This window comes from Fundulus heteroclitus, chromosome 3, assembly GCF_011125445.2.
Source record: "Fundulus heteroclitus isolate FHET01 chromosome 3, MU-UCD_Fhet_4.1, whole genome shotgun sequence".
NCBI lineage: Eukaryota > Metazoa > Chordata > Actinopteri > Cyprinodontiformes > Fundulidae > Fundulus > Fundulus heteroclitus.
Genome location: NC_046363.1, coordinates 27,756,137 through 27,783,290, shown reverse-complemented (window position 1 = coordinate 27,783,290; position 27,154 = coordinate 27,756,137). Strand labels below are relative to the sequence as shown.

General features: G+C 40.3%; 1 protein-coding gene across 2 annotated transcripts; it reads left to right on the top strand.

Moving 5' to 3' along the window:
- The first annotated feature begins 1,277 nt into the window (after nucleotides 1-1,277).
- On the top strand, nucleotides 1,278-27,154 carry si:dkey-17m8.1 (C-Jun-amino-terminal kinase-interacting protein 4). Of its 2 annotated transcripts, none has more exons than XM_012875175.3 (28): nucleotides 1,278-1,418; nucleotides 3,512-3,903; nucleotides 4,013-4,207; nucleotides 4,431-4,551; nucleotides 5,793-5,863; nucleotides 7,212-7,276; nucleotides 7,613-7,685; nucleotides 8,032-8,201; nucleotides 8,343-8,617; nucleotides 8,915-8,972; nucleotides 9,526-9,678; nucleotides 9,788-9,830; nucleotides 9,947-10,074; nucleotides 10,211-10,264; nucleotides 13,478-13,618; nucleotides 15,466-15,598; nucleotides 15,728-15,814; nucleotides 15,888-15,935; nucleotides 16,075-16,216; nucleotides 16,355-16,397; nucleotides 16,494-16,574; nucleotides 16,693-16,760; nucleotides 16,846-16,994; nucleotides 21,635-21,806; nucleotides 21,904-22,017; nucleotides 22,089-22,187; nucleotides 25,959-26,048; nucleotides 26,131-27,154. In XM_012875175.3, the coding sequence occupies exons 2-28, from the start codon at nucleotides 3,805-3,807 to the stop codon at nucleotides 26,247-26,249; spliced, it is 2,991 nt and encodes a 996-aa protein (XP_012730629.2). In that variant the 5' UTR covers nucleotides 1,278-1,418; nucleotides 3,512-3,804; the 3' UTR covers nucleotides 26,250-27,154. The 2 variants fall into 2 exon arrangements, with proteins under 2 accessions (XP_012730629.2, XP_021178561.2); XM_021322886.2 differs by having other exon boundaries at nucleotides 8,029-8,201.

The window sequence follows — 27,154 nt, the reverse complement described above, 5'->3', positions numbered from 1 at the left end:
GTTGCATGAAATAATAAGAGATTACCGTATTCGTTTCGCGTTTTTGTTGTTGATTTTTTTCCTTTGCAACAGATAAATTACAATTTTATAAAATCTTACCTTGAGCAATTTTTAAAGAACTTGTGTAGGTGGATTCAAATTTGGTAAAAAAATAAAAAGTAAAAATGTTCAGAGACTTGGAGAAATAGTCAGGAATTGAAGGCTCTTGGCCTGTGCTACACCTAATTAATGTTAGTAAAAATGTAACCATTTTCATTAAATAGTTATTTAATTGGTTATTACAAGTTAACGGTAGCAAAACTCAATTTAGTAAACATTTTGCAGATTAAAGGAATAATGCATTCAACAACCTCACCAAAAGAAATATCTTTAAATAGAAACAGTTGCAACGTTACAGATGAGAAAATGCATACGTTTATATAGATGTACATCTATATATGCTGGTGAAGATTCTCAGTCATCCAGGTCATGGTCATTCCAAAAAAGTAAAAAACAAAGCAAATCCAGTTGATTTGTTTTGTTTTGTTCTGTTTTTTTTTTATTTTATTTTTTTACTTTTTTTGGTACATCTATATAGTTAAAACACATATTTTTTTTGCAATTCAAAGCCGTTTCTCAGTTGAAATCACATATTTTCATAAAGATGGATAAAGATGGAAAGTTTGATATTCCTGGTATTATGAGCATAAATGCTTAAAGTTGGTGTGGAAAAGCAGAAGTCAGAGCAGAGTGAAACAGAAACTTCGCAGACCAGGGAGTGTCAGATAATGGACGTGTGGGCGTCTCCCCCTGCTGGAGGAGAAACGAACTTCACCCTGTGACATTCCCTGTCCTAGTTTGCAGCGTTTCTTTACCGTCTCCAGAGTAACACATCTTTAGCTGAATTATTTTAGAGACCTTAAGCGTATTGTAATGAAGAAGCATTTGCCCGAATGGTGCTAGAGCTCCATACTGAGACACTCCTTTAAAATCGCTCTGGTTTATCTTCATGCCTTCAATTATTTACCCACCAGGGGTCTGGTATGTGGTAAACATCAACAAACTTCCTTGCTACTTTGAAAGCAACGTATTTCAGCAGGTACGAGACTTGGAAAGCCTTTACCAGGATCACCTGACAACCCACTGTAACCTCCTTAAGTCACGTGTTAACGTTCAAGTTTCAGGAAACCTTTTTTTTTCGTCCCGAAAACAAAACTACACATGTCCCGCCTCTTCTTCAATCCCATTGGCTACTGCCCACAATATCAGGGCTCTGATTGGATACTCGGAAGACATGTCCGTGCACGTCAAATTTGGACAACAACCCCCCCTTCTTTAAACTGGTTTCAGTAATTGATACCGTTTCCGAAGAAAACACGCGAAATATCTGCGTGATATTCGGCTGTAAATTAAAAGTCAGCGCAGAACCGGTGGTGACGGTAAGTCTGTTGCTACGCTGCCGAGCATGTTAGCAACGCGGCTAGTTTTCTGGTCAAGCGACAACTTTGTAAACTTGCTGCCAACGGTCCTCAAGGTGTCCACTGTCAGTCACTTTATTTATTCATACAAAGTGGGAAGTGGAGTTGGACCTTCAGAGTGGGTGTATTTATTTTCTCAAAAAAAACACTTAATAACAGGAGTCTTTGCTGGGTACAACCTGTTGCTGACTTACACAGACCTGTTCGCGTTTAAAGTTAATCTTATAAGGAATGCTGCTTGTGCTAATACATGGATTCATTATAGTTGATATGGCTGTTTATATTGCTACAAAAATTACATGTGTGTATTTATCCGAGTCGTTGGCCGATTACATGTTTTCTTTAAAATACGCCAACCGAACTTGTGTTATGGTAGCCTTCTTTAATTCAAAATGATCGGATCCTGTATCTTTGTCACCATCAAAGTCGAAATATGTCCGGCTCTGTTTATTATATTATATTCAGAATATGTCTGTTTTAATGTAAGGGATTCTATGGATCAGTTATTCTCTCTGAAAACACGTAAACCACGTCTAACCAGAGCTGTTGGCTGATAACTTGCTGGGCAGAACATCCTCAGCTGAAAAAAGATCCATCTCTCTTGTTCTGCATCAGCGCTCATCAGTTTGAGGTCTAAACATGACTTGTATAAATCAAATGCATTTAAAAAAAAGTTGGCTTATAGTATATCAGTGCTATACATGTTGCATGCAGTGATAAAGGATGATAAATGTAAAAATCATTATACCCTTGGTTGCTGCATTGTTTTATACTTACTCCGTAAATTAAAGTCTGTAGTCTTCCAACAGCTTCAGGTCCATCCTTTTGTCATCATAAAGCCTGATTTCATATCCACCCAAACCCCCTTTGTACCTATGTGCTTAAACCATTGAATATCCAGTTAATTTATTTTTGTAGCCAGGTATTTTTGATGAATTATAGGGATAATAATTAAAACAAAGCTATATTCTCAGTTTAATTGAATGCACTGCTTATTCATCTATAAAACGATATGCTACTCCCAGCTCTTGGTAATATTTGGATCCAATCTCAGTTGACTCATGAAATATGGAGTCAACCCAAAATGGCTCCTGCAACCTCCTGTTTATAGATATAATTTGTTGGAGTCCCTTGACAACACTTTCTTATGACAGGCTATGAGTAAATTGTAAAGAGTTGCTTTAAAAAAAACTGTTGTCAGAGTATACGTGAAGCATGCTTTGAAAGATGGTTCCTTTTTAGTACCTGGAAAAAGTCAGGTATGAAGCAACCTTAGCTGCAAATGTACGAAGTGGCCAACACCCGTCTTAAACCCTACCCTCTTTGTAAGTCGGAAGCTAAAAAGATTTGGTAATTGCTGTTTGGGTTTGAGAGGCAGTGATCAGAGTGCCTCTTCAAATTTACAATGACACTGTTTTGGCAGACTCCTGTTTCTCTTCATAAAACATACAAATGTTTTTTTTTTTCCAGCATCCTGCTATAGGTGGTCATTAATTATTCATAATATAAGCAAAAAAGATTGGATTTTTCCAAATAGTTGATTTCTTGGGACACCTAAACAATCGCTGAATTTTCTGGTTGAAATGTCAGGAAACGCTGCACGTTTTACTAGCTTTCGTGCCACAATCTTGCTCTATTTATTTTGCACGTTTTCTGACAGAAAAAGGCTTTACTGATAATCTCTGACAATATTGCTTGATTAATTGCTATGATTTATTTTACTGAACAGGACTCTGATATTAACAAAATAAAGCGAAATAGGAATTGAAATGGTGCTTAATTTTTTATTTTTATTTTCCGTCTATTTAATAATATTTTGTTATCAGCTAAACCCCTTTTTTTAAATAAATGTAATTGAACTATACATTTGGGAGGAATATAATCTAAATAATTTCTTGCATTTTGATGCTTAAATTCTTTACTACATATCATTTTCTTGCAAGTTTTAGTTGTTGCTGAAACAACAACAATGGCTAGTAAACAGCCATGCTTTTTACTAATCCTTATTCATTTTCAGAGAAGACTAATCATCACTTTGTGTTCTTTATTTTTAGGATGGGCTCTGAAACGCCTTCAGACATCATATAAACTAAAGAGTGCAGAAGCGGCGTGCTCCTGTGTAAGAGGATGCTGCGCATGTCTGCCATCAACAAACCCAAGGCTGTGAAGAATGGCTGGTGCAGGTGTTGGCAGAAATGTCAGAAAGCTAGCTAGACTAGTTATGTTGGTTGGGGGGGAAGTCCACTCAAACCCGTTTTTCACAGAATTGTGAGAATCTTCTGTTTGTGCCGAGTTTGGAGGACTTTTTTATCGCAGATTATACAGAAATTAAAGAACTAAGAAGCCGATGGACTACAGAGAGAAAGTGCTGTGTGGGACTGGGGAGGTGGAGCTCGACCCAAACATCGTGAGTGAGGAGGCAGGAAAACTTTATGCAGAACTTCAAGTAAGATTTTTTTTTTTTTTCCGTTCTTATCAATGTAAACGTGAGTAAAGTATTATTTGCGTGTGGTCAAACACCTGGGTTCTCTCTCTGCTGCTTTGCTCCACCATAGACTGTTATTGAGACCCATGGGGAAGGTGTGGTGGAGTCTCTGGTGCCCACATTCGTGTGGGTCCTGGAGGGGCTGGCTAACTGCAAAGCCCAGCTGAGAGAACGGGAGGAGGAGGCGGAGAGGGAGAAAGCCGAGCGAGAGGAGCTGCTGGAGAGATACCAAGCAGAGAAAACTCTGAGGAAAGAAAGTCAGGAGGTGAGAATCGATACATCATCAGGTAACTGAGGTATTTACTTCTTTTTTTTTTTAGGTGGGAAATTAAACTCCTGATGTTTTAAGTTTGCCTTGGCCAAGGCATGCAGCATTTTAAATGGCACCAAGTTACCATAAAAATTACAGCACATAATTTTTCTTTCTGAGCTCCTTAAGAAATAATTTTCTCTTTGTTTCTGAGCCGCTTACTATTAGTTTCTTTTAGAAATATCTAGAACTGGATGACCAATTCGAACAAGAGAGGAGAGCCATGAGAGGAAGGGAAAAGGAGAGGGAGCTGCGGGAGAGGGATCTGGAGAAGAAAGCAAGACAACAAGCTGATCAATGTGAGTTTTTTTTTTTTTTTTGTTTTTTTTTTTTAAATAAAAAATCATATGCAGTTAAGTAAATTAAGTATTTCTGAATTAATTTTCTTATCTTAATCTGCCTTATAAAGCTGAAAATATGTGGTTGCACAGATTTGTACATCCCTAAACTAATACGTTGATGTTGTCATTTAAACAAAATCGGTTCTCTTAAGGCAGTAGCCAGTTTGCATCACACACATGGACTTTTTAGTGTGTATGCTTTGCGTCCTGTTTGTTTGTGAGGTGACATTCTCTTTCATCCTTCCTGACCGCCAGAGGGCAGAGATTGTGAGTGACAGAACGTCTAGCGGTCAGCCGGGATTCATTGAACCGTAGTTGCATACCTAACTTTCGTTTTTCTTCATCCTTAGCTTTCTACCAGAACCCTGAAAGGTTTTGTGCCAACACTGACTAATGTTTGACCTATTCATAATTATCTCCACCCTCAGTAAGAACCCTTAGTTATAGCTGATGGAAACCACTCTAAAGCATGATGCTGCCATCACCATGCCCCACTGTGGTGATGTTGCTCTTTTGGTAAAGTGGAAAAGCATTTTTCTCAAATGCTTTTGGGAGAATTTAGATGTGTTTTACCTAATTGAGCTAGGTGTCATTGTAAGAAAAGGCTACCTATCTTACCCTCTACCCTATAACCCAGACATGACCACCCAGAACTTGCCAGAACCTCCAGCAGCTCATTTAATATTCCTCAGGGCTTCTTGGCACCCTCCCTGACCGCTTTCTTTTTATTCTTATCAGTGCTGCAGGGATGACTGCAATGATGACTGCCTTCAATGTATCGTACTCAATCTATTTAGTGCTTTGGAAATTATTTTGTATTCTATCCTGACTGATACCTTTTGCCAAAATCCCTCTGGTGCATTGAAAGCTCTCTGCAAACCATGGTTTTTGCTGTGAAATCAGACTGTCAGGGAAGAAAATCTCCTAAAATACAAAACTTTATGATGTTAATCAGGGGCGCTTCAAAAGTTCTGACAGGTGTGTATAGCCTCCTGGTTTGACTGGTCTAAATTGCCCTTAGGTGTAAGTGTGTTTATGCATGGCTGCCCTATGGTAGGGCTGTCCAGAGAGCACCCCACCTGTTGTCCATTAGATTGAAAATGATTATAAATTAGAGCCCATCCACGCATTTGGACCGTATCTTTATTTGTTTCGGCGCGAAGGACACTCTGACAGTTTGTCTTTCCTTCTTCATGCAGTGGTGGCCTTGGAGGAGCAAAAGGCAAATCTTTCCAGAGAGCTGAGTACACTGAGAAACACCCACAACAAGGTCAGACACTCTTCTGCAGCCACAATGTTCACAATTTAGAACAGAATTGTATAAACAATCATTAAGGGTGCACATTTAAAGCCAATATGGAGATTTAAGAATGCATGTAAATTGTTGCTCTAATGGGGCACAATGCAACCTTTATCCTTGAGAGAACAGAACAAAATACAATAGGAAAACAACTGCCATTCAGATATATTCCCTCATGCATGCTATTGTATCAGGCCTTATTAACCAGACATTACCCCACTTTGATACACATTCATTAGCTTTAAGAATGTTATGTTCAAACGTGAACTGCTTTTAGTGTTTGTTTGTTTTTACCTCAGTCAAATATATAACAGATGCAAAATGAGAAACAAAAACAACGCAAGATGAATAGTTCATAATATTCAGGCCTGGTGTCAGTGCAGGTCTGCAGATAAAGGCACAGCTACCTCAGCTTTAAACATTTTAAATATCAGTTTCACCCTGTTTCTCAATCCTGGGCCTTTCAATGTACTGTATGTATGTTTTATGTGTTTCCTTGCTTTCACACATTTAGCTTAAATGAATAGGCCATTAACAGGCTTCTGCAACACTTTATTACATACCGAGGAAGTGATGTAATCATTTGAATCAGGTGTGCTGGAGCAGAGACACATCTAAAACGTAAAGGACGAAGGGCCCCAAGGACCAGTATTGAGAACCACTGGTCTAGCCACCATGGGACGGTCAGCTGTTTTCTGCACTACTGTGTGCATAGAGTCTGTGTGTAAGATGGAAATAGGAAAGTTTATCCTCAGATAATCTTGTCAAAATTGCACAAAGTGGATATATCAATGAAGAAAAATTGTCTACATTGGATTTTCTCAGTTGAACCGTGGAAACATTTTTGGTTTTCAACAAATTATGGCACAAAAGACACATTGATGCTGGTTGTGGAGAAGATAAATGTGGCTGAGGTTAAAATCTTTGCACAAGATGTCCTCACTCTTTAGAAATGCAAAACCTCATCCTGAAAACTAGCCACTGAATGAACAATAAGTCTGATCACACATCAAGTAGAATCAAGCCAAGATGGTAAGTCTTTGACACATCTGGCCAAGGTGCAATTTGTAAATAAATGAAATAAAAACTAAGTCTGTCTGATTATCATTTGAAATATTTTTTCATACTAGCAAAGTTGAATATTTTCTATGTTAGATTGTTAAAATAACATTCTGCCTCAGGTGAATAACGGGTACATAACATTTCTTTCCACTTCTGTTTACTTGGGGATGTTCGGTTTAGCATTGTACCATACTACCGCCTGCTGAACAAATTAATGCCTTCCTGCTAACATATCCTTTATTGTTCTTTCTTTTAGTTGAATAACTCGTATCGAGAACTTCTGGAAAAAAGGAAAGACTCTGAGAGGGATTCTCCTTTAAGGTTGTTTACAACTTTCTTGTCTTGAAACAGTTCTGCTCACAGTGACTTATGCAGGGAAGCTATAAAATATCCATGATAGCAGTTTTTTGCGACACACAACAAGACTCAAAAATCGGGGAAGATAAAGACCCCTGAGCTTATCTATATAAAAGCTTACTGCTGTTTCTGCCTAGACTGTAGCAGTGTCTTTTTTATTCTTTTAAATGATAATAATGGGAATAGTATGTCACTGTTTGATTGTACATGCTGTAAATGAGTCCCAAATCATGATAAGATGACTATTTCTGTTACTTCAGAAGGAGCTTTCTTAATATTTACTCTACATGTTTTATTTAGGAATCATGTGCGACCCAAGAACACAGACTTTCCATCTCAACAATTGTTATCTGCATCCAGTGTTAATGAAAAAGTGAGTATGCAACGACCCGCAGAGGTATTCACAGTCCTTTAACTTCATGATGCTGTTTGTTCACTGACGTTCTCTCACAAACTTGTGAGGCCTTCACAGAACAGCTGGATTTATACTGAGGTTAAATTACACACAGGGGGACTCTGCACACTACGTTAGTGGTTACTGGTGCAATCGGTTGTGCTTGCTTTTATTTAGGGGTATCAAAGCATAGGAGGTTAAATATTTAAAGTGGGCCACATTTTTCAGATTATGTATATCTAATGCCATGCCTGTGGTATTTTCTACTTCACCTATGAGCTGCTTAACAGTAAACCATTGTTTCTTGCTGTTATTTTCTTAGCAGATAATTCAGAGACCACATTCAAACTCTGGCCCACCAGCTTTGGAAGCTCTAGAAACGGAGGCAGAGAAGACGATTGATATTGCTGTAAAACCTGCCACGGATCCGTTCGTCGTCAACATCATAAGCTCCACACCTGAGCTGACACAGTTTCACAGCTGTGTAAAAGCAAGGTACGCTGGAACCATAAATTGGTTAATGAGGGATTTGGATGGAAAGTGTGTGAGTGATGGAAATATTAACCAAGCTTCAGTCCAACTTGCTGATTTGTTTTGACACCATTTTTCCTCTCCATGATATACCTTCTGTTCCAGCACCCCTGACAAATCTAAAGCTGACGAGCCACTAAAAGATGAATTGGGGGGGAGACTGGAGGACGAGATGAGGAAGTTGGATGAGGTTCAAGTGGAAGAGGTAAAGGGAGATGAGACGGAGGAAAAAAACCACAAGGAGGAGGAGAGAGAGGACGATGCGGATGAAGATGACAGCATGGAGTGGGACCTCCGCAACACAGACTCGGTATTCTCCGAATTGTCAGAACTGAGTCGGGATTATTTGGAGAGCGTAGACCAAGGGGCCAGCATTAGAGGTAGGCAAGCTTTCATTCATGTTTTTGACAAACTACTTTATAATTCACCCTGCCTTTGTGTGAAACTTTGACAATAGATACAAATAATGCTAACAGAGCAATGTATTTTTTTATGTTACAACACAATGTAGACTTAGAGGAATGTAGGTTTCGAAAAAGTTTCACCTCTTTAAGCACATTATCAACTTTTTTTTTTTTTTGCACAGTTTGACTGTTCTTTGACACAAATACACAGATTATAGTCATACTACAGCTCAGTGAGTATTTATGAGAAAAGGTTTTGCTTCTTCTGTTTAGGCAGCACAGACCAGTTTGAGGAGATTCTGGCCCAGTTTGAGGAACTGAAAGTCCTCCAGTGAGTCTTACATTTAAATCTAGTTCTGTTTACTGTTACTGTAGTGTGACTTCTGGAGTGTATTGGCGGGTTTTCTGACGTGTGGGTTTCTTCTGTATAAACACCCATTACTCAAACCAAAAGGGAAACTAGTAGCGTTAGATTTCAACAAACATATAAACATAAGGAGAAACCCTGGGGTTGCATGCTTGGAGAAATGTGCTTTTATAATCTCCCAATCTAAAGTTTCTTAAATCAATCTTTCTTATGATCTAAAGAGCCACATGGGGCTCGGGAGCCACAGATTGCAAAATGTATAAAAAAAACATTAATGAAATTAATTAATTTGTTAGATTCCTTTACATTTAATTTGCCATACCAGAACTGTTTGGCCATATCAGAACCCAAGGTAGACATTGTGTTGTCTTTAAGTCCAGAAAAGTATAAGATTTGACCTTGAAAATTGTAGAAATCCTGTTTTTCAGCATTTTTACACTTAACAGTGTCTGAAACAGTCCCTGCCCCTATTTTCAAATCTCCCAGCTATCTAAACTTTAATCGTCTCTGTCGTCAGTGAGGTAGTCGAAGCTGCTCGTAAGGCTCTGATATATCGGGTAGTCGAGTTGACCGACGATCGCTCTGCCCTCACCCTGGAGGTGGCGACTCTTCAGGAAACTGTGGCACATGTAGAGGGACGGCTGAAGGAAAAGGAGGAGGAAATCAAGAGGTGTGGAGCGCCTTTCTAGATATTTCACTGATTTCAAAACACAAATTTGAAGACTTCAACTTGCTTTACCTGAACATGTCATCTCCTCTTGGATCCTGGTTTGTTGTAGACTGCGGAGAGAACTAGAAACGTGCCAGCCTGAGGATCCTGATGTAAGGAGTTAAATGTTAAATTAATACTAAAAAGATGGCAAACTTTTTAATTAGTGAATTTTCTGTGTAGATTATGAATTTTTAAAATGGAATATTAATTCCGTATTCCCCTGCAGGCTGGTCTGCCCACATCCATGCGTCCTTTCTCTCGTTCTGAAATGGCCCGTGTGGTCATGGAGAAGAACCAGTATAAGCAGCGTCTGTTTGAGCTGCAGGAGGCCCTGAGACACAGCCAGGCACTCAGGTAATTTTTGTTTGTATTTCTGTTTTTATTCTTTCTTTAATGATTTCTGAAACCTTAATAAAACAGGTTGCATATCTATTATGTGGATTTCTTCCTCTGCCTCTTTGAGTACTTTGTTCTTTTTTTTTTTTCCCAGAGCAACAAAGGTGGAGAGATTTACAGAGGAAAAAAGATCAAGTGTTTGGAAAAAGTAAGTAAAATCTTCTCAAGATTCAAGATTTGATTTTCTGTCTCATTGGAATAAATTATTTCTGGGCAAGGGAAAGCTGCTACAACAGTCACAACAGTCCACAAAGTGTTAAAATGTACATCTAATCGACATTGTCATAATGAAATACTGCGATAACTAACAGACTAATATAGATCACGCAAATAATTTAACAAAAACATTGGCCTTCTGCATGCTGTGATTTATTTTTTTTTATTATAATTTTTTTGTTTTGCAAAATGGGCAAGAAATATGCCATTCAGGAAACAAAAGATAACATTATATTTATGTATGTTTGATGCATCCTTTAGTGAAAGAACACCTTAAACATGATTATTTTATTTGAAACACAAAATAGGTGCATGGAACATTTTCTAAACTATAAACTATTATTATTTTATGATCCAATTGTTCAGATATTACCAAATCTTAATCAATATGACTTATTTATGGAGCAATTTTTATACAATCAAATAGAACACCAAGTGGTTTGAAAGGCTGTTTGGGTTATGCCCTTTGTGTGCTTAAAGTCATCTGCTGATGTTGCTCTACTGTGTTTTCTGAGGTTCAAGGTCAACGCAGCCGTCTGCCAGAAAGTTTTAGAGCACTTCATGATGCCTGCTGCTGATCAACTTAGGTGCAGGTTTCATTTTCCAGCAGGACTTGGCTCCTGCACACAGTGCCAAAGCTACCAGTACCTGGTTTAAGGACCATCAACTTCATAATATTTGTATTATATGATCAGCACCTGTAGTTAAGTTACCAAATTGTGCAATTGGCATGGATGTCTAAATGGACAGTCCCTGAGCGATTGAAGAGTGTGAACACACATTTGCAAGTAAGTACAAATGATTTGATTTACATCAGATAAGAAACCTGTGTAACCAGTAGTGTGTTCGTGACATGTAACATCATTAAGAACTGTGCTGATGTTTTGTTGGTTCTCAGCAGGGGGCGATAGCCCTCCCTGCTTTGAGGGGAAAAAATGTTTTAAGTCTTTTAGTTTTTGATTTAATGTTCCTGAATCGTTTACGCAATGGAAGTGAGACAAATAGTGCATTGCCCGGGTGGGTGGGATCAATATGTCTGGCCCTTTTCTGGACTCGTGCCAAACCACCCGTGCTAAATCCATTCTTTCCTGTGCTGTGCGGCTCCTGTATCCCACTGGTACACTAAGACTCAAAATGCTTTCAATGGTAGCTCTGTAGAAGTTTTATAGCAGTTCAGTGGAAAGTTCGGCTCGTTTCACTTTCCTGAGGAAGAAGAGCTGTTGTTGGGCCTTCTTCATCAGGTGGGAGGTGTTCACAGTCCAGGAGATGATGAGATGGAAATTCCCAGGAACTTTAAGCTGTCTGCCCACACGCTGAGCTGCTGGTTGCTCTTTTTATAATTTGTGACATTCCTGATGCCTCTCCACATGTTGCATGGGTTATTGCTAAAGTGGTCCTCTATATACTGCCTGTATCTGTGCTTTGTCTTCTGGATGCCTTTTTTTTTTTTAAACTCACTTCTAGGCCTGCTTTAGGCCAGCCTGTCTCTTGATCGGAATGCTGCATCCTGGGTCTTCAGCAGGGACCACACTGTGCTGTCTACCCATGGTTTCTGGTTATGAAACACTCTGATTGTCTTTGTGGGTAGGACTGCATTAGTGCAGAAGTGAATATACGACATCACAGACGATGTGTAACTTTCTAAGTCAGAACCCTTTTTTATCACTTCCCAGTCTGTGTGTTTGAAACAGTTTTGTAAAGCTGAGCAGGCCTCTTCGGTCCAAACCTGAATGGTTTTGGTCACAGGCCTGGTTCTGTAGATCAGGGGTTTTTAGGCAGCGATCAGGTCCACAGAGATGTGACGTGAGGATCGAAAGTCAGGAGCTGCAGCAGCTTTATACGCTCCTGGGATGTTGCAGTTACCTGACTCCGCCAGATAGATTTGCTCCGCATATCCATCTGGAAACCTTCCGTTGAAGTAACTTTGGGAAGGGGCGAAAATACTGGTTAGCTGATTGGCCTATGTTGGTGATAGACGGGCCAAATGAACCAATCAGATTTGTCGTCGCTCGTAACAGAGCGACGACGAAAACACAACCACAAGCCAAGCTACTCTTGCTGCTGCAGGTAAAGGCTTGTTAGCTCAGCAAATAAATACTCTGTAATTCCGATAAAACTTGCTCGATAGCCACACTAACGCTAGTTTTATCGGCTGAAACCGCCATGTTGTTTAGACTGAACTGACGCGCTTCCCGTTGCGTCACACCTCAACCCGCCTCAAAGCCAACGCTGATTGGACGTTCGTTTGGTGAACGGCTCCAAATTTTCTTTAACGGAGAGTAGCCAGACTGATCTGCGAGTGAAACCTTGAAAGCTCGCGAGATCAGGATGGTCTCACGAGGCTAATGTTGCAGTTGACCTGATCTAATATACTATCATATCTGGTCGGAAACTTGATGAGTTTATGGAATTTGGGGAGCACAGCTTGTAATTCGACATGATTAAAGTCTCCAGTTAAGATCACAGGTGCCTCTGGATTACTGTTCATTTGGTTGTTAATAAAACTGTATAACTCTTCCATTCCAATTCCGAATGGAGACAGAGTTTTACATTACCATTCTGTAGTATTCATTACAAGCTGAGATCCTGTCTCATGGCGATGCAAAGATTCTGTCTGCTTTTTCACAACTCTGAACACATTTAAAAAGGCTGACTCCCCTCCCATGTCTTCAGTAGGGGGTGGTGATCTGTTCTTAAAACAAAGACACTCTACTCCTCTGCTAAAGGTTAAGCCAAATGACCTATCCCCTGCCATAAAACCAACGTAATGTTTACCTTACCCTGCAACAGGGAGAGAGATACCTTAAGCCTGGGGGGTTTGTCTGTTATTCTCCATACAACTGCCTGATTAATATAACTAAAATATTTTCCTCAACACCTGTTATGAAGGCCACCGCGATCGCCATGACTTCTACTCACATTTATGTAAATGCATCCATAAGATGTTGTTTATAAAAGCAGCACCACGACCATGAGCGATTACACTCTCAGACTTGCCATCAATTATTTCAAGAAGTTGTATTGCCGTCGTTGCATGCATAATGAAACTATAAATTTGTGATCAGACAAGTCGTGGTATTTGTGGTGGTTTATTATTTTTATTTACAGATTTTATTTTCGTTTTCGTTTTTTTCTCTGAATTTAGATTCAACCGCTTGTTTGGCCTGTCCAAGGAGCCACTGGTACCTCCTCCCACTTCTGCATCGGTCTTGCCAGCTTCCTCATCATATAACCGCTCCCCTCAAGGGTCTCCACAGCAACCAACAATTGGCAAAACCCAGGCTGAGTAAGCGCTTGTTTCCAATTCTTAGCTTTGTTCCAGAGGCATATTTTTTTAAAGGTATATAGCCATGTTATATGCCTTTTATCCAAAAGACCAAAAGTTCAGTTGATTATGATAAAATAAGTCTATATACTCCATGTGTCCATCCAGATAGTGATTTGATGATTATTTTTTGATCTATTTATAATGTTGTTTATACTTAAGAATGTAGAGCCTAAGAAGAGCATTGCTATTACTATTATCACAGTATTAATAAGAACGTTCAAGGCTGAGTTATACTCGCTGGGAGATCCTAATTGCCGTTAGCTGCTTCCTTGTTCATCCCCTGCTTACATGCGCAGTGTCGTACTTCCATTGTTATCATAAATAAACACAAAGGGCTTTATTTACTAACAAACTGAGCAAAAGTGAAGTGTAAGCCTTCAAAATAACAACTAATACGGCAGCAGGACATGATAGTCTTTCATAAAAACTTTGTATTTAACCACAGTGAGTTACTGACGTATAACTTAAAAAAAAAATCAAATAACATGGATATGCACCTTTTAAGTGAATTTCAGTAAATTTCCCTCTCAAGGCAAAGGGTTGAAATGATGCCTTCACCTGAAATATTTGGGAAATGTTAAATATGTCGTGCCATTAAAATATTTTATTTATAAAATGGTAATAACAAAATGTCCTATTTCTCTTCAAATACATCAATAGAGTAATTATCTAGTGTAATGATGCCTTCACTTTCAATTATTTTAGAAAGGCGCCAGCCTGAGTTTTGTTGCTCGTATTTAATACCTAACATTTGACAAACTTTTTTAAGCACATTCCGATTTCTCCTTTTAAACTATAATTAACAGCATTCAAAATGGTTTTCCTAGCTTTTATGTCTGTCATTAATTATTTATAGTATATTAGGAACTGGAGGCCCTGTAATGGACTGGCGACCTGTCCAGGTCGTACCTCGTGTCTTGCCTAATGACAGCTGGTGATTGATGCCAGCCCCCCGCAACCCTGCATGGATAAGTGGTTATAGACAACAGATGGGTGGATAGGCACAGGGGCAACGTCACATTGTGTTTGGTAAAGTAGTCACTGTTTAAAATAAAGATAATAAGACTGTTGACCCGGTTGACTTAGGTTCACGAGGGAGGATAGGAGCTGGTGTCTATTTCCAGCAGTCATTGGGTAAGAGCCAGGGTACACCCTGGACCGCTTGCCAGATAATCACAAGGCAACAGACACTCTGGACAAACAACCATCCACACACCATACCTCAGGGCAATTTAGAATAACCAGTTAACCTGACAGTGATTTTTGGACTGTGGGAAGAAGCCAGAGTATCTTTGTATCTTACATTAATGATTAGTTCAGTGAAGCTTCCATGTTTACTTCCTGGGGAATGTAGATTTCCCCCCTTAACTCTGAGATTTACAAAAAGGCTGACAAGGTTTTCAAATCTATTATGTTCCATGATGATAAAACAAAGCAACTTTGCTGTAATCCATTTAGCCTTCGTGTTATCTGCTGAAAGCGTGGCACTCTAAACCACAGACCTGTGGAGAAAATGTCAAAAATACACTTTCCTCTGAAGAAGCTTCCTACGTCTCTGGGCTTCCCCTGACTTTAATTTTAAACACAGTACTAATAATGGAAAAAAGCAAAGTTTCAGTCTTCTATGCTGCGCAACAGCATATCCACAGAAGAGTGTTGCTGTTACAGCAACCTGGTAGCACTTACATGGTGATTTTGGCCTCCAACTTTTTCATGGTGTATTTCTGCAGTTATTCCATCTGTATTTTTTAATCAAAGTGCGTATTAAATGTCCAAGTGATCAAAACCAGCAGCTTTGTCTTCAGATCCACTGCTCCTGCTGGTGTTTCACCGCGTGTCCGGAGGAGGGAACTCTACAGAGACATCCGCTCCCATGTTTGGGGAACTCTAGGGAAGCGACAGATACACGGCTGGAGCTTGCCTTTGGCAAACACTCAGGTACTCCTCAGGCTACCTTTTGAGTATTGATTAGCCTCCTAACTGCAATGCATTAATGCTGCTGCTAGAAGTGTAGGGGGTTACACGAGCACTATTATATTAGGATTAAATGTGATTATTTTTTTCCAGGAGTCTGGAGAGCCTGTACCAGAGCCTAAAGACGTGCCTGTTCTGGTTCAACTCAGACTCTTAGACCAAAGGGACTCCACTGCCAAGGTAAACCCACAAAAACTTACCTCACATCTTTTGAAGTAAAAATACCTCCTGACTTCAATTTGTTTCTCTGCAGCTCAACTGTGCTGTGTCAGTCACACCTGAGATCTCAGGGGAAGCCACAGTAAGTTTCTCACGATCCTGGTTAAATGCAACCCCAGTCATCTTCTAATGACACGCCGACACCCTGTCATACTTAACATCACCTAAGTCGGCTCACGCCGCTCATGTTTCCACACTCTGTGTCCGCCCCGCTCTGCCAGTGTTCTGTGTGGGTTGTTTCGGGTCCTGCTTCCTGCAGTGAAATCACAGTGATTGACCCAGCACGGTCCAACACAGTACTGGATCAGTTCAGCCTCCCTCCCACAGCCCCTGCCCTCTGCATCTGTGCTGTGCCCCCCATAGGTCAGTCCTGCATCAACTGGCTGCATCTTTTTTGTTTTATTTTTCATATGGACCCCCTTTACTGCTCATTGCCTAGCTGGAATCACTTGGAAATGATTGTTTCCTTTGACATGACCTTGTTGGTTTTTGTTTTGTCAGAAAACTCACCAGGAACTGTGTGGATTGGAACTCAGGAAGGAAGGTAGCATCAGCTGAAAAAGCAGATCTCTTCAACATATTTTCTTGGCCCTCATACACAACTGATTTCCTCCATCCCTTGCCTTTTTTTTTTTTGCAGTATCCTAATCCATCCAGCCTCTGCAGGAAGGAGGCGCTGTGTGCAGTCAGTATGTCTCTCAGAGGGTGTCCACTCACTTATGTGAGTACCATCTGCTCTGTGTTTATACATTAGCATATATCAGTTAAAAAAGGGCATCTTCACAAACATTTCCCCCAGTACTAAAAGTGGTCTACTTTGTGTTGACTTGACCTCCCAGGTACTCCAACAATCAGGTTATTGCTGGTTTAGCTGATGGTACCCTGGCATTTTTCTCTCAAACTTCAGGTGATCAGCAAATTGGTTTTGCAAGTTTTATGGTGCAAATGTTTAATGAAAGAAATTATAAAATGTTGTACTTTTGGATCCACAGATGGCTGGAATCTGCAATCGCACTCTGTGATGCCCCTCGGAGTAAACCCTTTGCAGCCCATTCGCTGCTGCCTTGTAAAAGGTGCTCGTCTGTGGGTTGGATACTGGAACAAAGTCCATATTGTAGATACTGAAAATAAGAAAGTAGAGGTAAGAGACAGAAGTAATCTCTCTTTTACGGTCCCAAGTGTACCTTAAAGATCGTCTAGATCAGTGGTCCTCCATTCCGGTCCCGGAGGCTCGGTGTCCTGGAGCCTTTAGCTGTGTCCCTGATCCAACACTCCTGAATCAAATGTCTTAATTGCCTCCTCAGTGTGCAGTCAAGTTCATTCCTTCCTGACTGCCAGTGGCAGTAAACAGAGTGGACATGTCTCCTTGCGCTCCGCGTAGGTCAAGGTTTTAATATAAACAAAGTCACGTATGTGACATAGCCCGCCTGGGTGTGACGTCTATAAGTAGCACCTGGGGAGCTACATTCGGTCTCTTTGATCATCTCGCTGTCGACCTGGCGTGTTTTGCTCGTCCATTGCTCCGTAAGTACTGTTGGAACTCAGCAGGTTTCTGCAGGCTGAAAGAGGTAAGCACACAGTGTTATGTGATTAGTGTCCTCCTGCTTGGGACTTTTTAGTTGAAGTGTTCCTTTGTAGACCTCCAAGGATGTGGTTGGCATTCTTTATAGATCTCTGCTTGCTGTTTGTTTGGAAGGAGGTGAGTGAAATGTCGGGTGGTGGACGACTCACCCGCTTCCGAGGCTGAAGTATTGCTGATTTTTCCTATTTCCCTCAGGCGGAGGAGTGGGCAGCTGGCGACAGTTGCCTGCTGCACTTCACGCTCAGATTACCTGGCTGTTGTGGGGGATTCACGCTCTTTAAGTGAAGTTCTCGCCCTGTCTGAATTAAATTCAAATTGGATAAAAATAATAATAAAATATATATATATTTGATTACTGGGCACTTTTTTCACACTGTAGCGGGATGTTGATGTGCACCTCGTGTGGGGATACTCTTCAAGTGAAGAATGGCCTCGAGTACCTGGGCGTGGGTCATCTCAGACTATCTCTAAATGACCCATGCATGAATTGCAGCATCCTTCTCTCGGTGAGAGAGGACAGGCTGCGTCAGGTGGAAGGACTCCTGTTCCCAGGAGAGTTGCCACCGACTGAGATGCCTTGTGGGGGTTCCAGCCCATGTATGAACTACGCCTGCCGGGGATGACCACAGTCCAAAGTGGAAGAAGGCAAAGAAGTTGCCTGTCCAGGTCACCAGCCTCGGGAGCTGGAAACCCCGAGTATGGAGGTCAACGATGGCTCAGGGATGGCTCAGGGAGTTCAGTGAGTTTTAACTCGGGGGAGAAGCCATGCCCATTGCAGGCAATTGTTAAAGGGGCTTTGGCCAGAGTGGGGCTAGGTGATGCTCTGGCAACCCGTCCCACGGGCAACCCATTTTCGCGCCGCGCCCGGTCACCCCAATTCCCTCTCCGTGCACGCCCTGGCCCAGTCACAGATGCTGCAGCCAGGGATGGCTGGAACAGCATTTGGGGACCTGAATGATGCAGCTCTGCAGGCATTTAGGTCGATGTTCAGGTAGCTGGGTTGTCTGTTGGCCACTCTTGTGGTCACACTTCAGCAGGTCTGGCTGGCAAAGGCGCCCGTGTCGGATGACTGCAGGCAGAGCCTACAGAGTCTACCAGTTGTGCCGGGCTAATTGTTTTGGGCATGAGGCCAAGAGAGCTCTAGAGCGCCGACAGCAGTCAAGTCAGGCTTCAGAGGTACAAGCTGGTTGCAGCGGATGTATGGGACCAGCTGCCCAGCAACCCAGGAGATGTGGGGCACGAGGTCCTCTGCTTCAGTTTTAAGGTGCCAGAACGCAGCCTGAGGGCCGTGGGCCAGCAGTAGGCAGGTTTTCGCAGCAGCACCTAGCCTTTTGGGGGACCCAGTGCCAAGATGCATGGGTTCTGTCCACAATGTCCCAAGGTTACAGGTTGTGACCTTGGTCACAGATCCTGCTCAGGTCCCGCTGCAGGAAATCCTGAGTCTTCTGGACAAAAAGGCCGTTGTAGTCGTGCTGACTCATCGGCGGGGCGATGGCTTTTATTAAAGATATTTTTTGATTCCCAAAATACGTGATTTTGTTTACATTAAAACCTCGCCCTGCAAGGAGACGTGTCCACTTTGTTTTCTGCCACTGGCAGTCAGGAAGGGATTCACAGAACCATAGTTACAGTGTAACTACCGTTCTCCAGAGTCTTGCTAACGACCTGATTATTTGACTCGGGTGTATTGAAGCAGGGTGACAAATAAAGGTTGCAGGACACAGGTCCTCGAGGGCCGAAATTAAGAACCACTGATGAACTGATTAACATTTTCCAGACTTATACCTGATATTGACAGCATTTTAAGCCATTAATCAAGGAATGTGGACAAAGCAAAGATGAAGAAATGTTAGGCCAGAAAAGTATCTAAGTGTTCTTAGAAAAACCTTTGCCAAACTAAAGAAATGTTTTGTTTTTTTTGTTTTGTTTTTTTAAGCGTTTAGTCTGTCAGTCTCTATGCAAAATCCCCGATGAGGTTTGAGCCTCCATGCATTGAATCAACCAGCGAGAAAGTAGGGCCCTGGTTGGAAAACAAGCAACATTTTGTCAATTCCAGTGAGGTTAAACCTCTTAGTGGGTCTATGGAGCCGGGGCGAGCCGGGGGCGGGCCGTGAAGCTGGCTGCTCGATGCCGTCTTGTGCTGAACTCTTGCCGTGGTTTCTGGAGTTTATTATTTTCAGAGTGCTTCACAACAGCTATTTTCACCTGTTGTACACACAACATTGTAAATAGATGACAATCCGTTTGCATCTTGTTAAAGTCTTGTTTGTTCGTTTCTTTACCATTGTATGGAAGAAACCTGCGAGCCAGCTTGCTGTTAGCCCAGCCACGTTGGAAGCAGACAGTGTTGCTGCTAACATCGTGGACACACCTTTAGGGAACACATTTGATAGTTTTCCTTATGAGGAAAAACTTAGAGTTAAAGAGCAGAGCAGACCAACACCAAATATTAGCTTAGATCAAAATAAGGGTAAAGGAAATAGGTCATTTCAACTCTCCTGGTACAATAACTGGCTTAAAGGGAGTGCTGTTACAAATAAAATGTATTGTTGACCATGTCTTTTGATGAAACCATCTCATAGATGTGTTGTTTGGTCAAAGATGGGGTTTCAGATCTGAATAATTTTGAAAGAGGATACAAAAAAAAACGTGAGCAGAGCAAAGAACATGTGGTTTAATGTGCAATGTTAAGTTGTTTGGGGAATGTCAGGGTTGAACTTGCTATCAATGAAGGTTTGCATATTCAGGTAGCAGAACACAATGAAACCAAGCGATAATAATTGGGCCTTCTTGAATCAACTTATTGATACTTCTTTAGTTGGCTGTCAAGAGCTGGCATTCAGGGGGCATGATGAGGGCAGCGAATCACCTAATAAAGGGAATTATAGAGAATTTACAGAAACATTTGCAAAATATGACTCTGTCTTTGCCTCACACTTCCAATCATCAGCTGACTGGTGCAGGAATTAGGGTGTTCGTCCAGCAATTGGCGGGTTGCCGGTTCAATACCCCGCTCCGACCATCTCGGTCGTTGTGTCCTTGGGCAAGGCACTTCACCCGAATTACCTACGGTGGTCAAAGGACCTGGTGGCGCCAATGTATGGCAGCCTCGCCTCTGTCTGCCCCAGTTTGTGGCTATATAACGTCGTTCTCCACTGTCAGGGTGTGAATGCGTGAATAACTGATTGTAGTGTAAAACGATTTGGGGTCGTTAAGACTAGTTAAAGCGCTATACGGGTACAAGCCATTCACCATTTAAGCTAACAGAATAACATAAACATTCTTGCTCAGAGATTGATTTTGTAACCTCCTTTTTCTGAATACATAATATATTGACTACTGACAGGATGGAGGACCATTTTTTTTACTAAGTGTGACAAAAAGTGTTTCTAGACAGGATTACAAACTATAGCTTTAAAGGCTGGACACTTGAAGATATTAATTTATATTCTGACATGCATAATAAATCAACTAAGTATTATCCAATTATGTAGTTGGTTTAAAATTCTAATACATGCCTTACAAGTCCAAAAATTATTCATACCCCTGGCAGATTTGGATTAAAATTTATTTTCATTCTACCAAGAAGTTTTTCTCATATGGGAAATGATACTAGCATCTATAAAAAGTTAATAAAACAATGTTGTTTTTTACATATAATGTGTCTGTTTTATTCACATTTTATCAAGAACATGGCATGTCAGATTATTCAAACCCTTATCAGTAATAAATAGAAACATTTGTAATGGCTTTAAAGCGGTCAAACCCTTCTTCTAACTGCTGACCATCTCTTTGCGTGTTTCCACCGGTACTATATATCGGATATATCTTTGGCAATGAGCTCACAGTCTTTAAGGTCAGAATGCTCCTTGCATCACCCTAATCTTTAGCTCTCTGGACAGATTATCCTTCACATTCAATTCAAGACTCTGGCCAGGCAATTTCAAAATGCTAATGTTATTTCCAGTCATTATACAGCTGGATGAAATACAATTATATACGTTCCAGTTTGATTCCAGTTGGTATTCAATGATTCCTCAGAAACAGCTCTGGACTGAGATAGATTTTTAAAAAGCAGCTGAGGTGCAAAAAAGGAGCTTTGAAACAAGGGATGACTCAAGACTTCTGCACAGTACTGTGTATATATGTTAACGTGCTGGTTTGGACTTACCGTCATTGTTTCTCATGTTTCTGCACAGCAAGTATTTTCCGTATCAGAGCGCAGTGAACAGCAGGTCCGTTTCCTGTGCGCTGGGGGGAGTGGGGTTTGGACGTCCTGCAGACTTGACCCAATCATCAGGCTGTTCGACTGGTCCACCGGGCGGCCGCTGCAAGAAGTCGACTTCACATCTTTGGTCACTAAAACATTAGGTACTTAAATTGTTGTTGTTTTTTTTTTTATATACATACACTATTGGTGACTCTCATTTAACATTGATTTGTTTTATTTCTTAATTATTTGGTATAGGTCAGCCGTACTTGACGCTCTCACCTCTCCAGATCTCCTCCCTCTCCATCATCTCTGGCCGTCTGTGGGTGGGCACCGGGGGTGGTGCCATTTTCTCCATCCCCCTGTCAATAAGTATGTTAAAATGACTACATTTATTATTGTTAGAAATGCGCTCCGGTGTTAATTTAACTAAATCTCTTCAGCATCAGAGGATATTTCCATCCCATACTGCTCTGCCTCGTCAGTCCAGCTGTCATACCATGGACACAGACAAGCAGTACGATTCCTCATTGCTGCACCTGGTAAGATATTAAGAGTTTTTACTGTAGCAGAGTATCGTTCTGCCCCAGTTTGTGGCTACAAACGTAGTTCACCACTGTCAGGGTGTGAATGTTTATTGTTTGTTTTTTAAAGCATTTTGTCAGTTTATGGTGCTTTTAAAAGGCTGGACTTTAAAAAAAAATCAAGACACCAAATTAAATATCAAGTTATCTGTTCAGAAATATCAACAGAACAGTGTCTGACTTTCTTTTTTTCATCATACGTAGACACTGAAGTAATACAATTGCATTACTTATGCAAAAATATAAAATTCACTCACCGAATGACTGACAGATCCTTCTTCGTTTTCGCTATATATATATATATGTATTTCTATATATTTCCTTACTTAAAGGAGCCTACATATTTGCGCATTTAACATTTTCAGGAAGAAAGTTCAAAACCTGAGCAGATAGAAACTGAAATGTGCCTCCCTTCAGATCAGGTCTCTGATGATCCCAGGGTTTTTTAGGTGGTTTGTACCTGACAAACAACTCTTAGGTGTATTTAAAAATGAGACCATGTAATGGCTTTAGCAAGTAAAACATGTAAAAGTTAATTTTCATTACTCATACTTTTTAAAGTGTAGTAGTACTATTAATTAATAATTCCAAGATACTACTCTCTTCTAATTTTGTAAAAGCTTAAACATGTGGTTTCCAATAATAAACCACAATAAAATAAGAATAAAGCTGTATAAGAGTCACTGAAAATTCTGCATCCATGTGGTATGGCCAGTTATAGGGAAGTTATAGGTGAGATTAAGTTATGAACTTTAACAAAAGTGGTTAAACAGGAAACTGTGCATGAATAAATAATAGATGATATCTGTCTATTATACAAATGTGGCAGAGACATCAGTATTAAGAGTAAAATGTAGATAATGAACAATGGAAAGAAATTACTTACACACATCCTCATGTATATTGCACTTAGTTGGTACGTATGTATGCGTGGTAAAGAGATGGTGTGTGTGTAGCATTACAGTCCATTTAACAGTTTCACAGTTGTTGGGGGGGGGGGGGGGGGCTGCTCATTCATTCTGCATGCTGTTCAGCGTGGCCAAATCACACATAAACAGAAAAGAAAAAGGAGTAATTTACCAAGCTCAGAATCTTTCTGCCATTTTCAGCTATTTTTTGTTGCAAACCTTAAACATTTGTTAAATTTATTTTTTCCTAATAACATCCTGACTTTAAGCTCAAAGGTTTGGAGTTTCTTTTCGCAAAGTTCCAACTTTAAAATCTCGGTGCACATTCTAGTTGTGTTCTCACAAATGTATTAGTGTTGATCAAGGAAATGTAGAATTTATTTATTTTTTTTCTCTCCAATTTTGACTTTACATCTATTCATCGTCTTCCACTTATACAAGATCAGGTCGTGGAGGCAAAGGGTCCAGAAGGGAACCCCATACATTCCCGTTCATGGCGACATACTCCAGCCGATTATGAGGGATCTCTAAGGCTGATTCCAGCCACCCTCCAGAGGAAGACCATTTTTGTCGCTTGTGGCTGGGATTTGTTCTTTCGGTCATGATTCCTTTCTCATTCCCATAACCTTTTGTCTTTAATGGCATTTCTTTTACCTAAATTTGACTTTTATACTATAAGTAGTTTTGAAACTGCTACTTTAAAACCTCTACTTGAGTAAAAAGTTTGAGTTGATACTTCAAAGCATTGTCTTTAAAACCTAGAATCTATATTTCCACCCGAGTAATGAATGTGAATACTTTTGACACCTCTGCTCATTTGCTGACATCACTTTAGCTCCACCCACCTAGAAGAGGAAGGCTATTGTTTCCCTGTTGGATGTTCTCCTTTTACACTCTGACTCATAGGCTTCAAGCAGCGTCTGATACAGAACAAGGTGATGGTGAACAGTGACTGTGGGCTGGACCATGTAGGCACCGGACCATGGCAGAGTGGAAAATTATGGCAAATTATAATCTCTCCCTTTGCATATGGTTGGCTCTATATCAGACATGCCTGATCTGATTTTTTTTTTTTTTTTTTTTTTTTTTGTCCTAACATGATATGATGATCTTGATCAACCTACAAACAGGTAATTTAGATCACATTGGAATTTGATCAAAAGCTTTATGCTCTGCCACCTACATCATCAACAAATGTTGTGTGCTTCCTCATGGACGACTATACGGCCCATAGGTATGATAAAGTCACAGCTTTCAGTGGTGAATTGACCCTTGATGATAGTCTATAGAAGTTTCAAACTTTGTCTAATAACAGAACATTTTAAAGGACATTTTCAAAGTACTACAGAAAGTCTTCCTTAATCCTTTGCCACTGAACAGGAAGTGTTGACACCTTCCGGAGCTGCAAGTATATCCAACTGCAAAGTCTTTAGGGTTAGGGGACCGGGTTGGACATATTTAATGGCTGCGGGTACGACTAGACCCTTGTCAGGAGCCAGCTGAGCCTGACTGAACATGATGTCAAGGCTTGCTTACCGTACCACCTGGTGATGAAGCGCAGAACTGAGTGGAAGGCAACATTGGAGGCGTTGAGGTGGCGATGCAGAGCACCTGTGGTGGTTACACATGGCAAAGTGGCTGAGAGGTGTGATGGCCGCCCAGCTCTGCTTGGAGCTTTAATCTTATATTGTTTCCCAAAACTTGTGTATTTCAGTCTTCTTTCCCAATTAGACATAAAGCACACCAGATCAGTAAGTAGAGAACTAAACGAACACGGAGGTCTAACGAAGACAGCCCCCATAAATATGCTTTATTTAATCTTCTTTTTATTTTCCAACCAGAAATATAAGACTGGAATCTATTCAAAGCTCTAATAACCATGGTGGTCCAATTTTCACTTTATTTCTATTTTAAATTTGTATTGTTTAAGTCTTTTAGCATTTACTACTACCGTGTTCTATAATTGGCAGCCCGAGTAAATGAGTCGGAGTCTTAAGTTCCCAGAAGCCAAAGTCTAATTTAAGTTGGCCACATACAAAGTTGTACAGCGCTGGACTCTCTCCGTAGAAAGAGCTTTGTCATCAGGATGCAATGCATATTTATCTTCTTGGGTTTGAGTACGCCCCATACAATAGGCTGGACTTGGGGACACAACGCAATCTAAATGGCTCTATGCAAATTGTGTGCAAATACGTTCATTCGGGGGAATATGCAGGAAAAGTGTGTGTGTGTGTGTGTGTGTGTGTGTGTGTGTTGGTCTCATGCGTGTATCTAATCGCAACAGAGCTACAGTTAGAGAAAAGACTTTGAATATTCCTGCTCTACTCCTCAGCCCTGTGTAGAGTGTCTCAATACAAAAGAAAACAATGTTAAATACAAAGGAAGTCTCCATGAAATATCAGAAAATAAATAAAATGAATGCTATCACATCACACAGACTAACCAGTATATGTCTAATATAGCTTTAAACACAGTTAATAACAAGTAAATGACTAATATAGCTTTAAACACAGTTAATAACAAGTAAATGACTAATATAGCTTTAAACACAGTTAATAACAAGTAAATGACTAATATAGCTTTAAACACAGTTAATAACAAGTAAATGACTAATATAGCTTTAAACACAGTTAATAACAAGTAAATGACTAATAAAGCTTTAAACACAACTAACCACAAAAGACAATTCTAACAAGTCCCAAAAAGTTCATACAATTATTTAACATTTCTGAAATTAAATATTTAAAGTCTGTAAATGCCATCCCTTGTGTAGGATGACTGTGACGTTCTTCCTCGTCTCCTCATCTTGTCGTCCTTACAGGCTGTTTGATCACCTCTCCTGGCAGCAGCCATGTAACTACTGCTCAGCTCATCCTCAGTGGAGGAGAGGGCTACATTAACTTCCGAATAGGTGAGTTAAATCTTTAAACTAAATAATGAGTACAGAATATAGTCAGTACTCCAATGAACTCTGAACAAAATTAACCTTTCAGGAGATGATGCTAGCGATGAATCGACTGAGGCGTCTCAGACGACGCCCCAGCGGTCTGAGCGCAGTCACATGATCATCTGGCAGATTCCCGCGCCGTCTGTGCCCAGCCCTGCGCTCTGACTCTTCGTCTACTAAATCGGTGCTTGTGGCACGACTTGAATCAAACATTTACAGCACCAGAAGGAAATATGGTGCTCTGAAATGAACAAAAATCTCGTTGTGGCAACAGTAAAAGCCTTAAGGATGGGATTTTTTTTAAACTATGATTGTTTGTTATTTTTATATATATTTCTAAATGATTTACATTTGACTGGATTATTATGATGTCTTCCTATGTGCCCCTCATCTGGTGTATCCAACCATGCCTTATTTTTGGTCAGCTCATTACTTTTTAACTGTCTGATGGACTTTTGCATAAGCAATGAATCCAGCTTTTTTTCTGGTTCTTCATAAGAGAACAATCTTCCATCCTTGGATCATAAAGGTGAAATTAACTCTATCTGGTTGCTGTTAAAGCTGCTGTGTCCGTAACTTTATTGTGATAATGAAAACGGGTTGTTTCTTTTTCTTTAAGCGTAAAGGCAATCACTTCATAACCTTTGGATGCTGCATTCAAACTGTTGGATGTGCGGTGTTATGTATATATGTTTTGGAATAAGTATTATCTCAAATCCCAGCACTCTTGGGTCCTGCTGGAGTAATTGCAGCAACTTGCACATAATAAGTGTGTCTATGTAAAAGATCCTCTCAAATCTCTTTATGAAAATTATTGATTTTTTTTCAGTTGTTTGTCTTGTGAATCAAAGTGTTTCATGTCTTAATTAGATGTTTGAGTATATGTAAAATAAGGGAGAGATGTTGTTTACCGTGTACAGTTAAAGCCTTTTATTTGTCTTGGAAAGACTAAAGTATTTGTTCTCAATAAACCGTATGCAGTCTATTGTCATTAAATGCCCTCTGTGAAATGGCTACCCTGTGTTATTAAAGGTATGTGAATAAATAGATGAAAAGAAATTTAAACATTC